Source organism: Anabrus simplex, chromosome 2 (assembly GCF_040414725.1).
Source record: "Anabrus simplex isolate iqAnaSimp1 chromosome 2, ASM4041472v1, whole genome shotgun sequence".
NCBI lineage: Eukaryota > Metazoa > Arthropoda > Insecta > Orthoptera > Tettigoniidae > Anabrus > Anabrus simplex.
In genome coordinates, this window is record NC_090266.1 from 58,622,711 (window position 1) to 58,640,536 (window position 17,826).

General features: G+C 38.7%; 1 protein-coding gene across 1 annotated transcript in view; it reads left to right on the forward strand.

Moving 5' to 3' along the window:
• Sptz (Spastizin) overlaps positions 1-17,826 on the forward strand; it is a 713,541-nt gene that overhangs the window by 107,469 nt on the left and 588,246 nt on the right. Inside the window, exon 7 of the mRNA XM_067139843.2 lies at positions 13,606-13,737. Within this exon, the coding sequence (XP_066995944.2) occupies positions 13,606-13,737 (132 nt within the window). The remainder of the gene's footprint in view (positions 1-13,605; positions 13,738-17,826) is intronic.

A 17,826-nucleotide genomic window follows, 5' to 3' on the forward strand; every position in this document is an offset into this window, starting at 1 on the left:
CATCCTAGAATTTGTCAAATTACTGGAGGATCTGGAAGTGCTCGAATTTGTAGGTGCACACGTTGCGGGGTTCGATTTTGCTCGACAATACTGATCGGTGAGGCGTGACGAGCACACAAGTCCCCCGTATGGTATTCAACTCACTTGTATCACTGTTGAATAAATTAATTTTTGCTCTAAATACTACATTGATTCATTATAAGTGGGATACGTCACATGTTAATGAAATTGACACTTGAAAAGAAAAGAACTGAACTGAGTAACTGATCACACATTGCATGTCAGGCGTATTGATACTTGGGAAAATTATGTACAAATTTACAATGTCAATTTCGCAACGTAAGTCCGCTCATGTTGGCACGACAGTCTGAAATATTCTATTAGGTCGCTAACTTGTATTGCCACTTTCCTAACTGACTGGCTTCATCATTTTTATGATTGGAACACAACTCTGAATGTAATATTTACAGTTCATGCAAATTCAGGACATATTAGCATTTTTGTTAGAAATTAAATAAGTTTAATGGCACTCAGAGAATGTTTTACACTGTCTGTAAATTATTGAAATTTTGTGCACTCGAAGACTGTTCCACACTGTCTATACATAATTATTGAAGTTTAATTGCACTTGAAGAATGTTTAACACTGTCAGTGAATAGTTATTACGAAATAGATACTATAAGCTTAAATGCGGCACTGAAAAATTCTATATTCTCTCAGAACTTCATGAGATGAAAACACAAGTTCAAATATGGCATTAATATTCTATGTTCCCACAGTTTGTTTCGAAAACACAAGTTCAAATGTGGCACTCAGAAATATTCTATGTTCCCACAGTCTGTTTCGAAAACACAAGTTCAAATGTCGCACTCAGAAATATTCTTTGTTCCCACAGTCTCTTATGACAACACAAGTTCAATATGACACTTGAAAAAATTACAACACTTGAAGAAATTGTAACACTTGGAAAAATTCTATGTTCCTTTGGAAAGCCACTGTTTGTAAAGAAAACACAAGTCCTAATATGGCACTTGAAGAAAAATACTATGTTTCACTGGAACAGAGCACTAGAGAGTCAGAGTGTCGTGTCATCGAAATACGGAGTCCCGGCTGAACGTAGCTTTGGTCTGAGCCACACCCCCACCCGTACCGACAACACACCTACGCATAAAACGCACACGTCGGAGATTCGAAGCATGGACCTCGACTAGGAAAGGCCAAACACAGCCCTGAACTGGAAACTGTGCTCATATCAAAATCATAACAGGAAAAACACAAAGCTACTAGCAATAAAATGCCAAGAAAATTTAAATGAGGGTTTATTATAATAATAAAATCAAGTGGAAACCAGAAATGAAGCCAGCAGTTAAATAAAATAAATAAATGATACGTACATGTACACAGCCCATCCATTTGAAGTCATGACACTAATGCGTGAGCACGAAGATATCAAATACCAACCTCAAATTATTCATAACACGGGCGCACCATTATATTCTTAATTTCACAGCATAATCTGGTAATGCAAATACTATACGTATGGCTTATTTCGGTCATTCTTTCAGCGAGATTGATAAAATTCATTATGAACTTGTCTATTTAACTTCCACATCCACAACAATTACAACACAGATCAAAGCTTCCACGCAGCATGGAGGGCAAAAGTACAAAAAAAAGATGCGAGAGATCGCGACATAACAATAGACAAACATCTCTGGACCACGGAAGTAAAGTTTAAACTCAAGGAGCATCACAGGCAAGTGCACGGCCTGAATAAGAAAAGAAAATGGCGGCCTGCTAGGCGAACAACGGCCGTGATAAAAACCAAGGCAAAACAGATATTATCATGCCGGAAACAAACATGAGGCACAGAAACAAGGTTAAAATATAAAATAAGCAGATCGATATGTCATCCCTTCTCTCCATTCACTCACAAGCACTCTCCCAAACATTCAGACATTGCCGGAACGGCAAAAAATCTGAGCCTTAGCTCTCATAAATAAGATGAACTCAGTCACTAGTAGTATGACTCACACGGTCACAAACCAGGGTCTCGTGTATGACAGAGCAGCGTCCATAGCGCGCACAATTACCAGCAGGATAATACAAACTCAGTAGTCACACATAAAACAATCATCTCACGCGCTGCGTACAACAGGAATAGATCTCCGCGTCGACACGCAGGGTGTGCATTCATTGACAGCTAGACACAATACTATAAAGTGCACGAAAATAATCAATCAGAGACCCAGTTATTAATACATCACAATCACATCAACCACAGACACACGGCCCATTCATGCAGTAGAGCACAAGGATGCATATCAACCGGCCATCATTACTAAAAGGTGAAGGGCACAATTTATGCATAGTACTAATATAAATACAAGATTTACCGTACCTGCCATATCAATATTCAAGACATCAAGAAGAAAGGTAGTACGGATCAAGTTTAAATCTGTTAAAGATCCATTTGTGGCACAAAAATGCCACTCCAATATGCATGGGGTCCATGTTTACATTTCACACATGTAACAATGCAAGGAAGAGCTGCAAAGAAATAAAACTACTCTCTCGCCGAAAGAATGATCTCCCGTGCTCACGACCAAGGGAGCTGCCCTCTCTGATACAAACATGGAAACACTTAAGCGAATTGAGGCGAGGCCGATAGAAGTTCTTTGTAATACGGGAAACAACATCTCAATGAACATGCTATATTAGCATGGTTCAATATCACACTGCTCCCTTTTTAAAATGGGTCTTCTTCTTGTTGATCAGACAAGGAGACACATCTTAAAGCAGGGTTCTGAATCCTTAAATCTAAAGTGCGCGCACTCTTAATACTAAGGGCCTTACAGTCTAACTGAAACTGGGGAAACAAATATTATACACATAATTACAAACTTCAGGTATGACAATGCATTGTAATGCAGTCCATCTCAACCTGAGGCTCTGTATTTTTCATAAACAGTACCATGCTGAGTTAATCAGTCCATTTTAGGCAGTTCATGTAATACTTCCACGAGTCGCGTCAGATGAGCCGGGGAAGATTGTAATTACATATAACATCTTCGCGTCTCCAATGGATCCGCAGCTCATTTCCTCTCATCTTTAACTAATGTCATTAATATTTCCTCTCCATTTTCCCTTTCTTTATTCTTTTCCTTCAACATTATTCTACCTGAAAGAAAAAGGACTTTAGAACATTGACAATTTCACAACAAGCACAATAAACAGGTGTCAGCACTCATATGTAATGGAATTGAAAATATGTAAAGTTTATGTGGTCCTTGGATGGTACCGTTTCATTAGGGAGACATGAGCCTTGGATAATCTCTTACTCATCAGATCTTCCAGTTCGACTGTTACTGGTCCCAGGAACCTTACTATTCTCTTAGGGCTGGACCATTTATGACACTGTTTGGCGGCGATTTGATTGGCTGTTGAGTTTACAGGGAACATTTTCACAACAACCAGATCTCCAACTTCCAGGTCGACCTTTTTCCTTCCCTGGGTTGAATTTTTTTGCCACCCGGTCTCAGGCTCTAACCAAGTGCGCAAGGGCTTCCTTCCATTTCTCCTCAATATTTCTGTTTCTCAACGGCTCAGACAGGAACCCAATGTCCCACTGCAGCTGGAGCGGGTCAGCAAGGCTTCTACCTAAAAGTAGATCTGCTGGGACTGGTGCATAGCACTGTTGAAGGCTAAAACAAAAAATTCCAAATTATCGTCCCAGCTGCGCTGATCAGTGCTGCAGAATGCAGTTAGGCAGGCTTTTAGGTTACGGTGGAATCTTTCACCGTGAGAAGGTTTGGGGTAGTGGGGCCTCAGGAAAACATGCTTCACTCCCCACCCAAAACACAGGTGACGAAATTTACTGCAGCTGAATGTAGACGCATTGTCAGTAACTATTACCTTCGGGGGCCCATAAACTCCAAAAATATGCTGAGATAGAAAGTGGACGGCGCTGTTCGAGTTAATCTTACAAACTGGGAACAACTATACGAATTTAGAGAAGGCATCTATGACGGACAGGATTCCAACGTTGCCATTCTTGGATTTAGTAAGAGGACCGAAATAATCAATAAACAACTTTTCTCCTCGGCATGACGCAACGTCAGCGGAATGGAGTCCAGTTTGTGAGGATTGCGCTGGTTTACATCGTTGACAAACGTCGCAACTTTTCACATACTCTAACACTTCCCTTTTGAGGTTAGGCCAAAAGAAATCACGGGAGATATGGTGCAAGGTTTTATATTGACCTAGATGAGCACCCAGCCAAGAATCATGATGATAATATAGCATCATGGATCTTAATTTGAGAGGAACGTAAATTTTGTCTTTGCCGTTTTTACAGTTACAACAAATCAACAACCCTCATTTAATACTAAATGACTCATCATGAAGACTCCCATCAGCGATTCCTTTCACCAGTTCCTGACACTCGTCATCTTTTTGGTGCTCAGAAATGTCCATGAAGGACCGGGGGTAATTTTGCAAAATATTGACACAATTAACATTTTCAGTTAGATGACGGTCTTCTTCAGACTCGACCTCACTCTCCTTTACCCCGTCGAATATACGCAACAGACAGTCGGCCACAACATTCTCTTTTCCACGGACATGCACGACTGTAAATTTATAGGCAGATAGTTGGGGGATCCATCTAGCAGTCCAGCCAAGTTGCTTCTTGTTGGCGCTCATCCACGATAGGTCTTGATTGTCCGTATGGACGAAGAAATGACGGTGCTCCAAGTACGAACGGAATTTCTCAACACCTAAAACTACGGCCAGGCATTCCTTCTCATAAATCGAATACCGTAATTCAGCTCCATGCAACAGCTTGCTGAAATAGGCAATAGGGACTAGCTTCCCATCCTCATCGGACTGGTTAAGTACAGCAGAAACAGCAAGTTCGCTGGAGTCACACTGCAGGACAAAATCTCGGGAAAAATTTGGACTGTGGAGGACAGGGGCTTCACAAAGGGCATTTTTCAATTGATCGAAAGCATGGGTTTGAGCTTCACCCCAGACAAAAGGAGAATTTTTCCTTTTCAGGATGTTCAAGGGGGCCGAAATTTGGGAAAAGTCTTTTATGAAACGGCTGTAAAAACCAACCATACCCAAGAATCATCTCACACCGCGGACATTCTTAGGCCGAGGAAACTCTTTGATACATTTAACTCTGTCGGGCTTCACAGCGATTCCGGAATCGGATATGACATGACCAAGAAAATTTAGGCGCTTGGAGCAAAGAGACACCTTTTAAGGATTTATTGTGAAACCGTGCTTGTGCAAGCGACTAAGAACCTCTTTAAGATGGGCAAGATGCTCCTCAAAGCTTGGGGAAAAAATGAGAAGATCATCCAGAAAATTGAAGGTGTAGGAAAATTTTTAGATCTCCGAAAATCCAATCCATCATGCGGCTGAGCGCTTGTCCACCAATAGAGATGCCCATCGGTACTTTGTTGAATTCAAATAGGCCAAAAGGAGTGGCGAAGGCAGTACAGGGGCTACTTTTGGGATCCAAAGGGATTTGGTAGTACGCTGAGTTGAAGTCAAAAACTGCGAAGAATTTAGCCCCATGAAAATGTTGAAAAGCACTTTCAATGGTGGGTAAGGGAAAGCTGTCGAAGACTATGTTCTTATTGACCTTATGATAATCAATTACAAACTTGAATCTACCGTCCTTTTTGGGATCGAGGAAGGCGGGACTACTGTTTGGTGACTTGGAGTGACTGATGACCTTCTTTTCTAAAAGATCGTCAACACATTCTCTCATAGCAGACAACTTAGGGGGCGAGCAACCGAATGGAGGTGACCCAACAGGGGTATCATCTTTGAGTTCAATGGAATAGGAGAAATTTTTAGCACAACCCAAATCAGCTGTTAAAACATCAGAAAATTCTTCCAACAAACTGCTCAACATCAGGTTTTGGTTGTCAGTCAGATCACATGAGGCGTTGGGAAGTTGAGATTTCGAAAGAGTAACTTACGCCTGATTTGAATCAAAAGGCAAAGGGACGAGTGATAAAATCAATAGATAGACCAGTAGCCAGCATAAAATCGGTTCCTAAAATCACCGGGACAGACAGATCGGGCACAACATTAAACGTCCAATCCCATGAAAGGTTGTGAATTTTGATGTGACATTTTATTCGACCCACGGGACATACCTGACGGCCTTCAGCAGACATGAACTTTCCCAAGCTCTCACACGCTTGGAGATATTCTAAATCCATAGAAGACACAAGGGATTGGTTCATGAAGGAGACACATGAACCGGTGTCTAATAAGGCATACAGTACCCGCGATCCAACCAAAATTTTGGCCCAGGCTGTAGACGAGGGAAGGCCCCAGATCCTTTTATTAACACCAACATCAGGCACCAACGACGGGCCATCACGCCGGCACGCCTTTAGATTCCCTGCTGAGGGTTGCACTGAGGACACACGCGCTGAGTGACACCTGCTAGACCACACTGGGAGCATTTCAGAGGAGACTTAGACCAGCAGTTCTTCAAAACATGCCCTAATTTCCCACAATTCCAGCACTTCCTTGCAGCAGCATCTCTAACAACGGGCGAGTTAGGAGATTGGATGACATTAACGGAATGCTGAGGTGGAGACACAACACTAGCTCTGCGATCGGGACTACCAACGGGGCGAGATGGGGAATGGGTTGCACCAAAGGAGACCGATTTAACGGGCGTATGACAGGCAACGTCGGGAAATGAACAATCAGACGGAGTGGGAGGCGGACGGTATAATTTATTCTGACAGACTGTGGACTCGAATTCACGACGTAAATTAATAATATCTTGAACACATTCAGCCAGAGATCGTTTAATATATAATTTATAATCAGGGGCTAAATTCCTATAGAACCTATAGATTCTGGCACCTTCACACACATACGGTTAAATAAGGTCAAAATACCGGTGGCATAATCATCAATTCCTTCCCTACTCCCTGAGTTCTCCTGAAAATTTCCTGTTTCAAACAGTAGTCCATGTTGGGACAAGCCAAACCGCTGTTTGATCCGAGTGGCAAAATCATCCCATGACTGAATGTTATTTTTGATTAGCCTGAACCATTTTAACGCTGGCCCCTCCAGCATCCCGGGGATAACAGGAACGAACAGGTCAAGGGGTAGCGAGGTACATTCAGCGATGTCTTCCACCCGTTCAAGAAATTCTATGACACTAGAGCTGTTCCCTTCACCAGAAAAATTTAACTTCCGTTTCCTCACCACGTCAAAGTCAGGGTTAACATTAGCGCAACAATCACTAGTGGGTCTCTAACTGGGGGAAATGGGCTCCACACGGTTTACGTTGAGGGCACGATCAGTACATGCAATAGCATTCCTACCTTCTGGGCACCTATCACTCTCACTACCACACACAAGTGACGCATTAGCTTCAACGATACCATCCCTCTTATCTCTTTCAAGGTTGAGGACTTCCCCTGTAAAAATTTCACTTTCTTTACTTATCTCTACGGCCTTCTGACTTTCCATACCCTAGGCTACTTTCAGCGATAATAAACACGACACGCATATGCAAATGGCCACCACAAAACACATGAATTATAAATAACACACAGGACAAGGTTAAAACATACTGGCTTCATAAGGCTAACACTAGGGAAAATAAGGGCTCACTTAATATATTTAGACAGAACACCATCTCCAGTTCTACCTCATCCAATCCTTTCTCAGTGGAGGCATCCCAATCGAGCACGCATCTGCTACCATTTTGAGCCACACCCCTACCCATACTGACAACACTCCTACGCATAAAACGCACACGTCAGAGATTCGAGGCGTGGACCTCGACTAGGAAAGGCCAAACACAGCCCTGAACTGGAAACTGTGCTCATATCAAAATCATAACAGGAAAAACACAAAGCTACTAGCAATAAAATGCCAAGAAAATTTAATTGAGGGTTTATTATAATAATAAAATCAAGTGGAAACAAGAAATGAAGCCACCAGTTAAATAAAATAAATAAATGATACGTACATGTACACAGCCCATCCATTTGAAGTCATGACGCTAATGTGTGAGCACGAACATATCAAATACCAACCTCAAATTATTCATTACACGGGCTCGCCGTTATATTCTCAATCTCACAGCATAATCTGGTAATGCAAATACAAAAACGTACGGCTTATTTAGGTCATTCTTTCAGCGAGATTGATAAAATTCATTATGAACCTATCTATTTAACTTCCACATCCACAACAATTACAACACAGATCAAAGCTTCCACGCAGCATGGAGGGCAAAAGTACAGAAAAAAAATGCGAGAGATCGTGACATAACAATAGACAAACATCTCTGGACCACGGAAGTAAAGTTTAAACTCAAGGAGCATCACAGGCAAGTGCATGGCCTGAATAAGAAAAGAAAATGGTGGCCTCGTAGGCGAACAACGACCTCGATAAAAACCAAGGCAAAACAAATATTATCGTGCCGGAAACAAACATGAGGCACAGAAACAAGGTTAAAATATAAAATAAGCAGATCGATATGTCATCCCTTCTCTCCATTCACTCACAAGCACTCTCCCAAACATTCAGACATTGCTGGAACGGCAAAAAATCTGAGCCTTAGCTCTCATAAATAAGATGAACTCAGTCACTAGTAGTATGACTCACACGGTCACAAACCAGGGTCTCGTGTATGACAGAGCAGCGTCCATAGCGCGCACAATTACCAGCAGGATAATACAGACTCAGTAGTTACACATAAAACAATAATCTCATGCGCTGCGTACAACACGAATAGATCTCCGCGTTGACACGCAGGGTGTGCATTCATTGACAGCTAGACACAATACTATAAAGTGCACGAAAATAATCAATCAGAGACCCAGTTATTAAGACATCACAATTACATCAACCACAGACACACGGCCCATTCATGCAGTAGAGCACAAGGATGCATATCAACCGGCCATCATTACTAAAAGGTGAAGGGCACAATTTATGCATAGTACTAATATAAATACAAGATTTACCGTACCTGCCATATCAATACTCAAGACATCAAGTAGAAAGGTAGTAGGATCAAGTTTAAATCTGTTAAAGATCCATTTGTGGCACAAAAACGCCATCCAATATGCATGGGGTCCATGTTTACATTTTACACACGTAACAATGCAAGGAAGATCTGCAAAGAGATAAAACTACTCTCTCGCCGAAAGAATGATCTCCCGTGCTCACGACCGAGGGAGCTGCCCTCTCAGATACAAACATGGAAACACTTAAGTGAATTGAGGCGAGGCCAATAGAAGTTCTTTGTAATACAAGAAACAACATCTCAATGATCATGCTATATTAGCATGGTTCAGGTCTGCCGCACTTGTAGAGCTCCACCCGTCACCCGTATTGCAGAGATGGTGGAGTATTACTGTCTCTCTGTAGCCTAGATTGCTGGCCCACTCCCTCCTTCTGGAGCCGATGAAGCATCTGGAAACGTGGATATTATCCACCTCTATAACTCCTAAAGTATTTGGTAGATATGCTCAAGAATTTGATAGTTTGCAGCTGTTATTATAGCCTCAATGTTGGTGGTGCAAAAATGATTTTATTTTTACTCCAGATAGACTTTTACAGATGGATCAGAACTTTACCATATATGGTCATGCTCGCTGAGCGAGACCGGCCCGAGGCGGCCACGTCACTGCTGTATATGTCAGCTGAGTTTGGCAGGCTTGCCTAGCCTTCACCTCGCGCGAAGTTTAACTCTCATACTTCGAACTTGCTTTCTCGTAGCGGTGTTTCTGGTACAGTATGTTTGTGCACACCATCATGTAGACAATGTTTTGTTTATGGCTATTTTTGTTTAGACTATTTTTAATAGCTGAAGACGGCTCCTAGGAACCAAAACGTGTACTGTGTTTTTTATGAATATAATTGATCACTAAGGGTGATTGTAAGGCTGTATTGATTTGGTGGATCTCCCCAACCATTATAATTTTAAAAATAAGCAGTATGTTCCAAGCTGTCAGTAGACAGATAGCATGGAATGACATTAGTAGACAAATAAGCTCGAGTGGAGCTCATAAAAGTAGGAAAGGGATATGAAGATAAAGTTGGAATTCAGAAAAATAAATTGGGACAAATATTAATTTATAGGGTGCCTCTGTAGTTCAAGCAGCTGCGTGCCAGCCTCTCACCGATGGGTTCATGGTTCAAATCCTGGTCACTCCATGTGAGATTTTTGCTGGACAAAGCGGAGGCGGGACAGGTTTTTCTCCGGGTTCTCTGGTTTTCCCTGTTATTTTTCATTCCAGCAACACTCTTCACTATCATTGCATTTCATCTGTTAGTCATTTATCATTGGCTAAGAGGAGTTGAACAAGCTTTGGTAGCTGGCAGTTCCTATCCTTACCACTAGATGGAGGCTTCATTCATTCCATTCCTGATTGGGTTTAAACTAGAAACAGACTGTGGATTTTCATTCAGTTACAGGGCAATGGAGTAAGGGAGTGGATTAATTTACAGAGGTAAATGATCAATAAATTTCAAAGTTTTTGAAAACATTTTTGAAAAGTCTAGGGATTCTGCTATCTGGACTACAGTCTTAAATGCAGATCATTGATTGATTGATTGATTGATTGATTGATTGATTAAATATACCCCAAACCGATTTGCTACATTTGAATAATCAGGATTTTACATGTATAATTAATTATGTTTCTGCTAAATTGTATCTTTTAAAATGAAATATATGATCTATGATATTATTGTTCCATGCGTGAGCACACTACTGGCAATTTTAGGTATAGCTCGCGACAATACCTTAAAATTACTAAGTTTAATGTTATTACCAGGGCCCAGAGTTTTTTTGACCTAAAAATGCTATAAATGACTTTTAAAATGACCTTAAAATTATCAAATAATGTCCCAAAAATAAACACAAAATGACCTAAAAATCCCAAGTATTTATTGTTTGAAACTAAATTATATACATTTCTAGATATCAACAATATTGATAATTGATATTTTCTCTAATTTTTACATAGCAATATGTCAGTTCTTTGTTTTGGAGTCTCGGTTTTCCTTAGAAACAAAATGTACCAGTACGAAGATATTCTGACACCAGGTAATCGCCGTCAGTTGCAGATTTAACTGTAAAGCTGTATATAATGCCATATTATGTAGGTTTTAATGTTTATCTCAGACCATGTTGCAGTACATTACTGTGACCATCCGTAGATTCTCAAAGGTAAAAGAACGTCGATTGTCAGCCAAAACGTTCTTGTACATCGAAAAGCTCCTTTCGACGTCCACAGATGCGAGGGGTGCGTACTTGAAGTGTGCTAAATCACTTGGTGACAGCAGCTCTTCAATATCCACTACACTGAAATCTTCCCCAGTGAGTACCAGGACGACTGAGCACAAAACCTTGTATCCTGTGTTTTTATCAACAACAGATTTTAGTTTCCGAAATACAGACTCGCCAACTTCGCCACGCACATTTTCCAAAGCTGCCGCTTGTTTGATTGTCACACCTCTCTCCTGAAGTAGTGATATAGCTGACGGCAGGGAGCTAAAATTTGCCTTAATGTATGCCAACTTACCCTGCACATCGTCAACTGAAAACATCTCTTGGGCGATTTCGATAGCCCTGGTGTCATGGGCTTCTAGAGAGTTTATCACTCGCTTCACTGCTAAAATGTCGCTGTAGTACTCGCACGCATTGATCCACGTACCCCAACGTGTGACTACAGGCTGCGGAGGTAGTGGGATATCGGGAGCTAGTGACTTAATGAGTTTCCTGCACGATGGGGCCTTGATAAATACCTTTTTGTGCTCAAATACGACAGCCTCGTGTCGGTAGACTTACTGGCACATAAAAGATCTCCTGCGGGACTAAATTCCGGCACCTCGGCGTCTCCGAAGACCATAAAAGTAGTTAGTGGGACGTAAAGCAAATAACATTATTATTATTATTATTATTATTATTATTATTATTATTATTATTATTATTAAATACCTTTTTTACCTGCGACACAAGTCTATCAATGTCATGAAAATTCTCCCTCACGTCTTCTGCCACTCTGTGGAAAGCATGAGCTAGACAAGTTACATGCACCATTCTTGAATAAAAAGCTTTGATAGCTTTACCAGCTTGAACTATGTATGGTGCAGAATCGGTCATGAAAAGTAAAACGTCATCGTACCTCACACCGTCAGGCCACAGCAGAACCATGGTCCTGTCAAACATTCGACATATTGTAGAATGATTGACAGATTCCAGGACTTCAGAAGTTAGCAAAAATATTTCTCCAGGATTATCTACTTCTAGGGTTCCTACAATTACATTACATACGTAACGACCTTCAACATCATTAGTTTCATCTACTGAGACAAAAATCTTCTTTCCGATTGTTCTTTCCCGTATTCTTTGAAGTGTCTTTTTCATAGCAGAGCTGTATGTAATTTTTCCTTAGCGTAGATTCGTCCGGAATGGAATGGCCTGTATAATGTGCTAGGAACTGCCTTAATTTAGGAATAGTTAGTTTATGAAGAGGAATATTTGCTGTGACAAAAACTTCACACAGTTCATTAAAAAAGGCTGAGGTTGTACCTCTGCTTGATGATGCATTTTGCATGAGTAACTGTTGAGTACTTTTCTTTCTGCTGATATTCTGAATACCACGCACATGTTTGTCACGACTGACGTGCTGTAGAACAGTGAACCTTTTTGCTGCTGCCACTTTCACTTCACACACTTTACAGAATAGTATTTCACCATCTGTAGAAAAGGTATCTTCCCTGAATTCAGAGACAATTTGTCTCAAGTGACCTGCCTTGGATGGTTTTAACTTTGGCATTTTAACATGCACGTGAAATGGTTACACACAACTGACATCTACAAACTGTACAACTAAAACTGACCTGAAGGAACGAGGAAATAGAGTACACTGGCAGAAATACCTCACTGCTGACGTCACACTGTGAACACACTTCCCTGGTGAACTGATAAAGGCTTAGCCCTCGTCTGAAGGTCACCCAAGAATAGCTTAGCTCTCAACTGCTGTTAAGACACAAAGGTGAGGGATGTACAAAGCTACGTACTGAGCTCACAACTGAGTGCAGAGACTTCCGAAGATAAACCTTCACGTAAACATTCAAGTATGTCAAGATATAGGAACTGGTTGGTTGATGACATAAAAATGTGGAATCTTATTTAAAAATAACCAATAAGAAAAATAAAATAATTAAAAATGACAAAATAATTATGCAAAAAGCAAAAAAATGACCTAAAAATCAAATACTTTAAAAAAATGAAAAAAAATTACTTAATAAGTACACATTTCTGTAATCTGGGGGCCACGAACAGGATTTGTATATAACATAGCAACTTCTATGATGCACCAATTAAAAAATGACATATCATTGAAATCCCGGCCCTGGTTATTACTATTGGATGTCAGTATTAACAATATAATGACTAATGATATTTCTTTCAACTCTGATATTTCAGTAAATAAATCAATACATTTTTAATGTATTGAAAAATTGTTAAGATTAAAATTTGGGATATTTGAGTTACCAGATCTTACTACTTATGTGTTCTTTTTTCAGAAGTTGACTCCTCTGTTATGGTGACATCAACTCCTCATCACTTTCACTGGGATGTCATAACCTTTGAAGGTTTTTGTGTGCTCATGATGGCCTTTCAGATCATTCAGAAAGCCATAGAAATAGAGAAATTAGGTATGTATAATCATTGGTTGTATTGCTCATGATAGTGTAACAGAGTTGAAGATATAAAAATGAATTTCTCACCACTTATCGTGATCTTTCCTTAAGTCTGGTTAACATGATATATGCCGTAACATGTTACTAATTAACTGCATAGCACATGAACTTCAAAATATATATGTATCTGAAGTACTCTGTTGGCAGTGAGAACTTAACTTGAACAAAACACAAGTTCTTTACCAACTCCAATGAGGCAGCTCCTTCCATCATAGTTAATGACAAGGTCTTGCAAAATATTGAATGCTATCCTTGCCTTGGCAGGAACCTCTCGGCAAATACTAACGTGAATGCTGAAACACAGTATCATTTCAGATGTGCTTGTATGGAGTTTGGTTGTATCCTTGAACAGGTTTTCAACAGCAATGGCATTGATTTTAAGATTTCTTAAGTAGGGTCAGTTATTTTAATGTGCATTAGTTTTAACATGACATTGCACTGTTTTTCAAGAGACATTAATTTTAAGGATCTTCATGAAGCTTTGAATGCTTTAATATATATTGTCCCCTTTTCCGGGGTCGCTCAATCGGTGGAGTGAGAGTCGCAACGGGTGGAACGTTCGCAGAGCTGTCTTTACTATTTCGGGACAGGCCTTTTAAAATTTATTTTTGCAGGGCTGTAGGTTATTGGATAGGTGACATAGCATAATGAAAATCAGAACAAAACAACAATGACATTTATTAAAATTAGAGTCTGGACATGGAAAAAAAAAAAAAGAAAAGGAAATTAATAATATTCAATTTCAACATAATATGAATGCTTCTGGTTTTGTTAACATGAACATATTTACATTGCATGCTTTTGCTTTCTATTCATTACAATTCAATGTTCCTTGAACTCCTTGTTTGTAATAATGCCTCTGGTCTAAACCATTGATCTAACAAACTGCAACATTGAACAGATCACAATATTAGCGAAAGTATCTTTACGATCAGTATTACTACATTTGATTATTCAATATTTCTTTAACGAATAAATTCTTTACAGATTATTTCAAATTCTTACAAATTAATTCACACAAATTCTTTACGAAATTCTTTGGTAAATTCTTTGGCAAATTTCGCCTCCTTCTCAGATTACATCTGACTGTATTCCTATATTTTATTTTCAAATAATCATCCATTTCCTAAGTTATTTATTAGCTGAATATTAGAGTATCTCATAAATAAATGTGTAACAAACTGTATCAAAATTCACATGACAAGAGTACGTGAAAAATCACCAAAAGAAATCCTACGATTAGAAATACACCGATAAACTACAGTATCACGCAATCGCGAAATCTCCCCAATTATTTAAACAACAAATTTTATCATCGCACAAAGATCATTATTATTATTTTATTATTATATCTCCCTTCTGGATTATGTTGAAAACCCTTGCATAATAATATTCATAGATCATAGCAATGAATATTTATTTATTTATTTATTTATTTATTTATTTATTTATTTATTTTTTATTTATTCATTCATTCATTCATTCATTCATTCATTCATTCATTTATTTATTTATTTATTTATTTATTCTACATTTGTGGTGAAGTTAGGGCTCACGGCCCTCTTTTACACTTAACCACTATAAACAGAATTTAAAAATGTAAACATAAAAGTAAGACATAGAAATTCTAAAAAGAAATAATACTACAGACAGATAATTCTAAGACTACCAGTAAGTTAGGCCTACATATCAGTACAGCAGTTAATGTGATAATAATAATAATAATAATAATAATAATAATAATAATAATAATAATAAATGAAGAAAACCCATTCACACAACATACACCCACTGACTCACACAATTCAGTTTTATGTTACAAGGAAAAACTTTCTGCAGGCAGATTTGAATTTATGAGAGGAAGTAAGGTGCCGAATGTCCATTGGGGGTGTATTCCAGAGTCTCGATGCGGTAACTAAAAAGGAATGATTGTAGGAATTCGTTCGACTTAGTGGAATTTCAAGTAAGGAACCAGAACAGGTACTAATTTCATGGAATGAGGAAAGGAAACGAAAATTAGAAGAGAGGTAAGTAGGAGTGTTCGTCGAGAGCACTTGGTAAACAAGTGTCATTAGGTGAAAATTCCTTCGTTCATTTATGCATAGCCATTCCAATGTTTTGAAATATGGTGTAACATGAGCGTCATGTCACAGTTGGAAGGCATATCGTATGCATGAGTTTTGTGCTCGCTGAAGTCTCAAAGCTTGTTCAGCATTTAGATTGACTAGTACCGTATCACAGTAGTCTAAAATTGGGAATAGTAATGCTTGGATTAATTTTAATTTAAGTTTTTGAGGAAAAGAATTCTTGTGATGTTTCAGGGGATATAGAACTGCATGAACCTTTCTACATACAATTGTTACGTGTTCATTCCAGGTCAGATTCTCATTGATGGAGATTCCAAGATTAGTTACATTTTTAAGGTACGGTACAGCAATGTCATTGATTATGATTGGAGGAGGATTGATATTGCTTATTACATGTAACAATTTAGAGTTTCCTATGATAATACTTGACATGCAATAAATGACCATAATTAGATGAACAAAAATCTTCACCACAATCAGTTACGGATGCTTCGAAGAATACACTCACTTGGCCTTATGGAAAAATTACTAAGTTTCTGCATTACAGAATACTAGTTGTTGAGCCTTATATTATTATTATTGTTATTATTATTATTATTATTATTATTATTATTATTATTATTATTATTATTATTATTATTCCCTGAGTGACTGATTATATTCCCTTAATCACAAATATCTTCACGACTAACATGTATCCTGTCAAAAACATATCACATGTAAGGCTTTTCAGGCGTTTGTTCTATTAACCAGCGTTTCGTCTTAGGTCTGACACTAGACTCATCAGAGTGGGATGTGTCAGACCCTACCCACTGACGCTGGGGTGTATACAGGTGAACTTATCAGAAGCCCTTATAAGAGGCACAGTCTGATAACTGCATACGGGAGATAAATCTCTACAATGGAATTTTTGCCCGCCTAGCAGTTCTGAATGGAAAATTCTAAATTCCCATGGAGGGAATTAGATATTTTTCACCAATAGAGCATGTCAAAAATGTAAAAAACATATCAGATGTAAGGCTTTTCAGGCGTTTGTTCTATTAATCAGCGTTTCATCTAGCGGTCATCATGTTGTCAATTATATTCATGGAAAAATCATCACTCAATCGTCACTCGCATTATATATCTCAACAACATCACTACGTTTCCTAATTATTATTATTATTATTATTATTATTATTTTTTTTTTTTTTTTTAAGTGCCCCATCTCGATGAACTGCCTACTGGCTGATAACTATCACCTTCCTTTTTAAGGTTTGAATTATTTTCAAAATATAATTCTCTATCAACGCTTCATTTAAATCATTGCTTTAATGTTGACCAATAAATTTTCATTATTATTGTCATGATTCTTAATGAAATCTATCATCATCATCATCATCATCATCATCATCATCATCATTATTATGCCTTCATTTCCCAGTAATCCATTTTGAAGATCTCAATTACTCTCATACCCTCATGAAATTCACCAACAAATGGGGATTAATCAATAAATAATACAGCAATAATTCGAGAAATCAATAAAATGAGAAATCAGTGAATCAATAAATCAATATCCACTTTACCATCACCAAAATTGTGAAATTCTACTCCTCTAACTAAACTCATCATTTTCTTTACATAAGAATACAATCCAATTAGTAATCTACAGAGAGAAAGGATAATGTTACAAGAGTACTTATTGTTTCGATGTATATCTCCGGCGTCAGGAATACAGATGTAGCTGCAGGTTCTCCTCTGGATTGTGGCGGATTATAGATGAACAAGTTCATTGTGCTGGCTTACACACGTTGGCTTAACAACTCATGATTCCAGTGTAGCCAGATAGTATGGAATCATTCCAGCGATGTCTTAAAGTTCCCCATGAATTCCTTCTTGGTCGGTCCATGATGAAAATTGGCTCTCGTAGATTTGCTGAAACTAAAATTTTATATTAGAATTGGATCCTCACTCG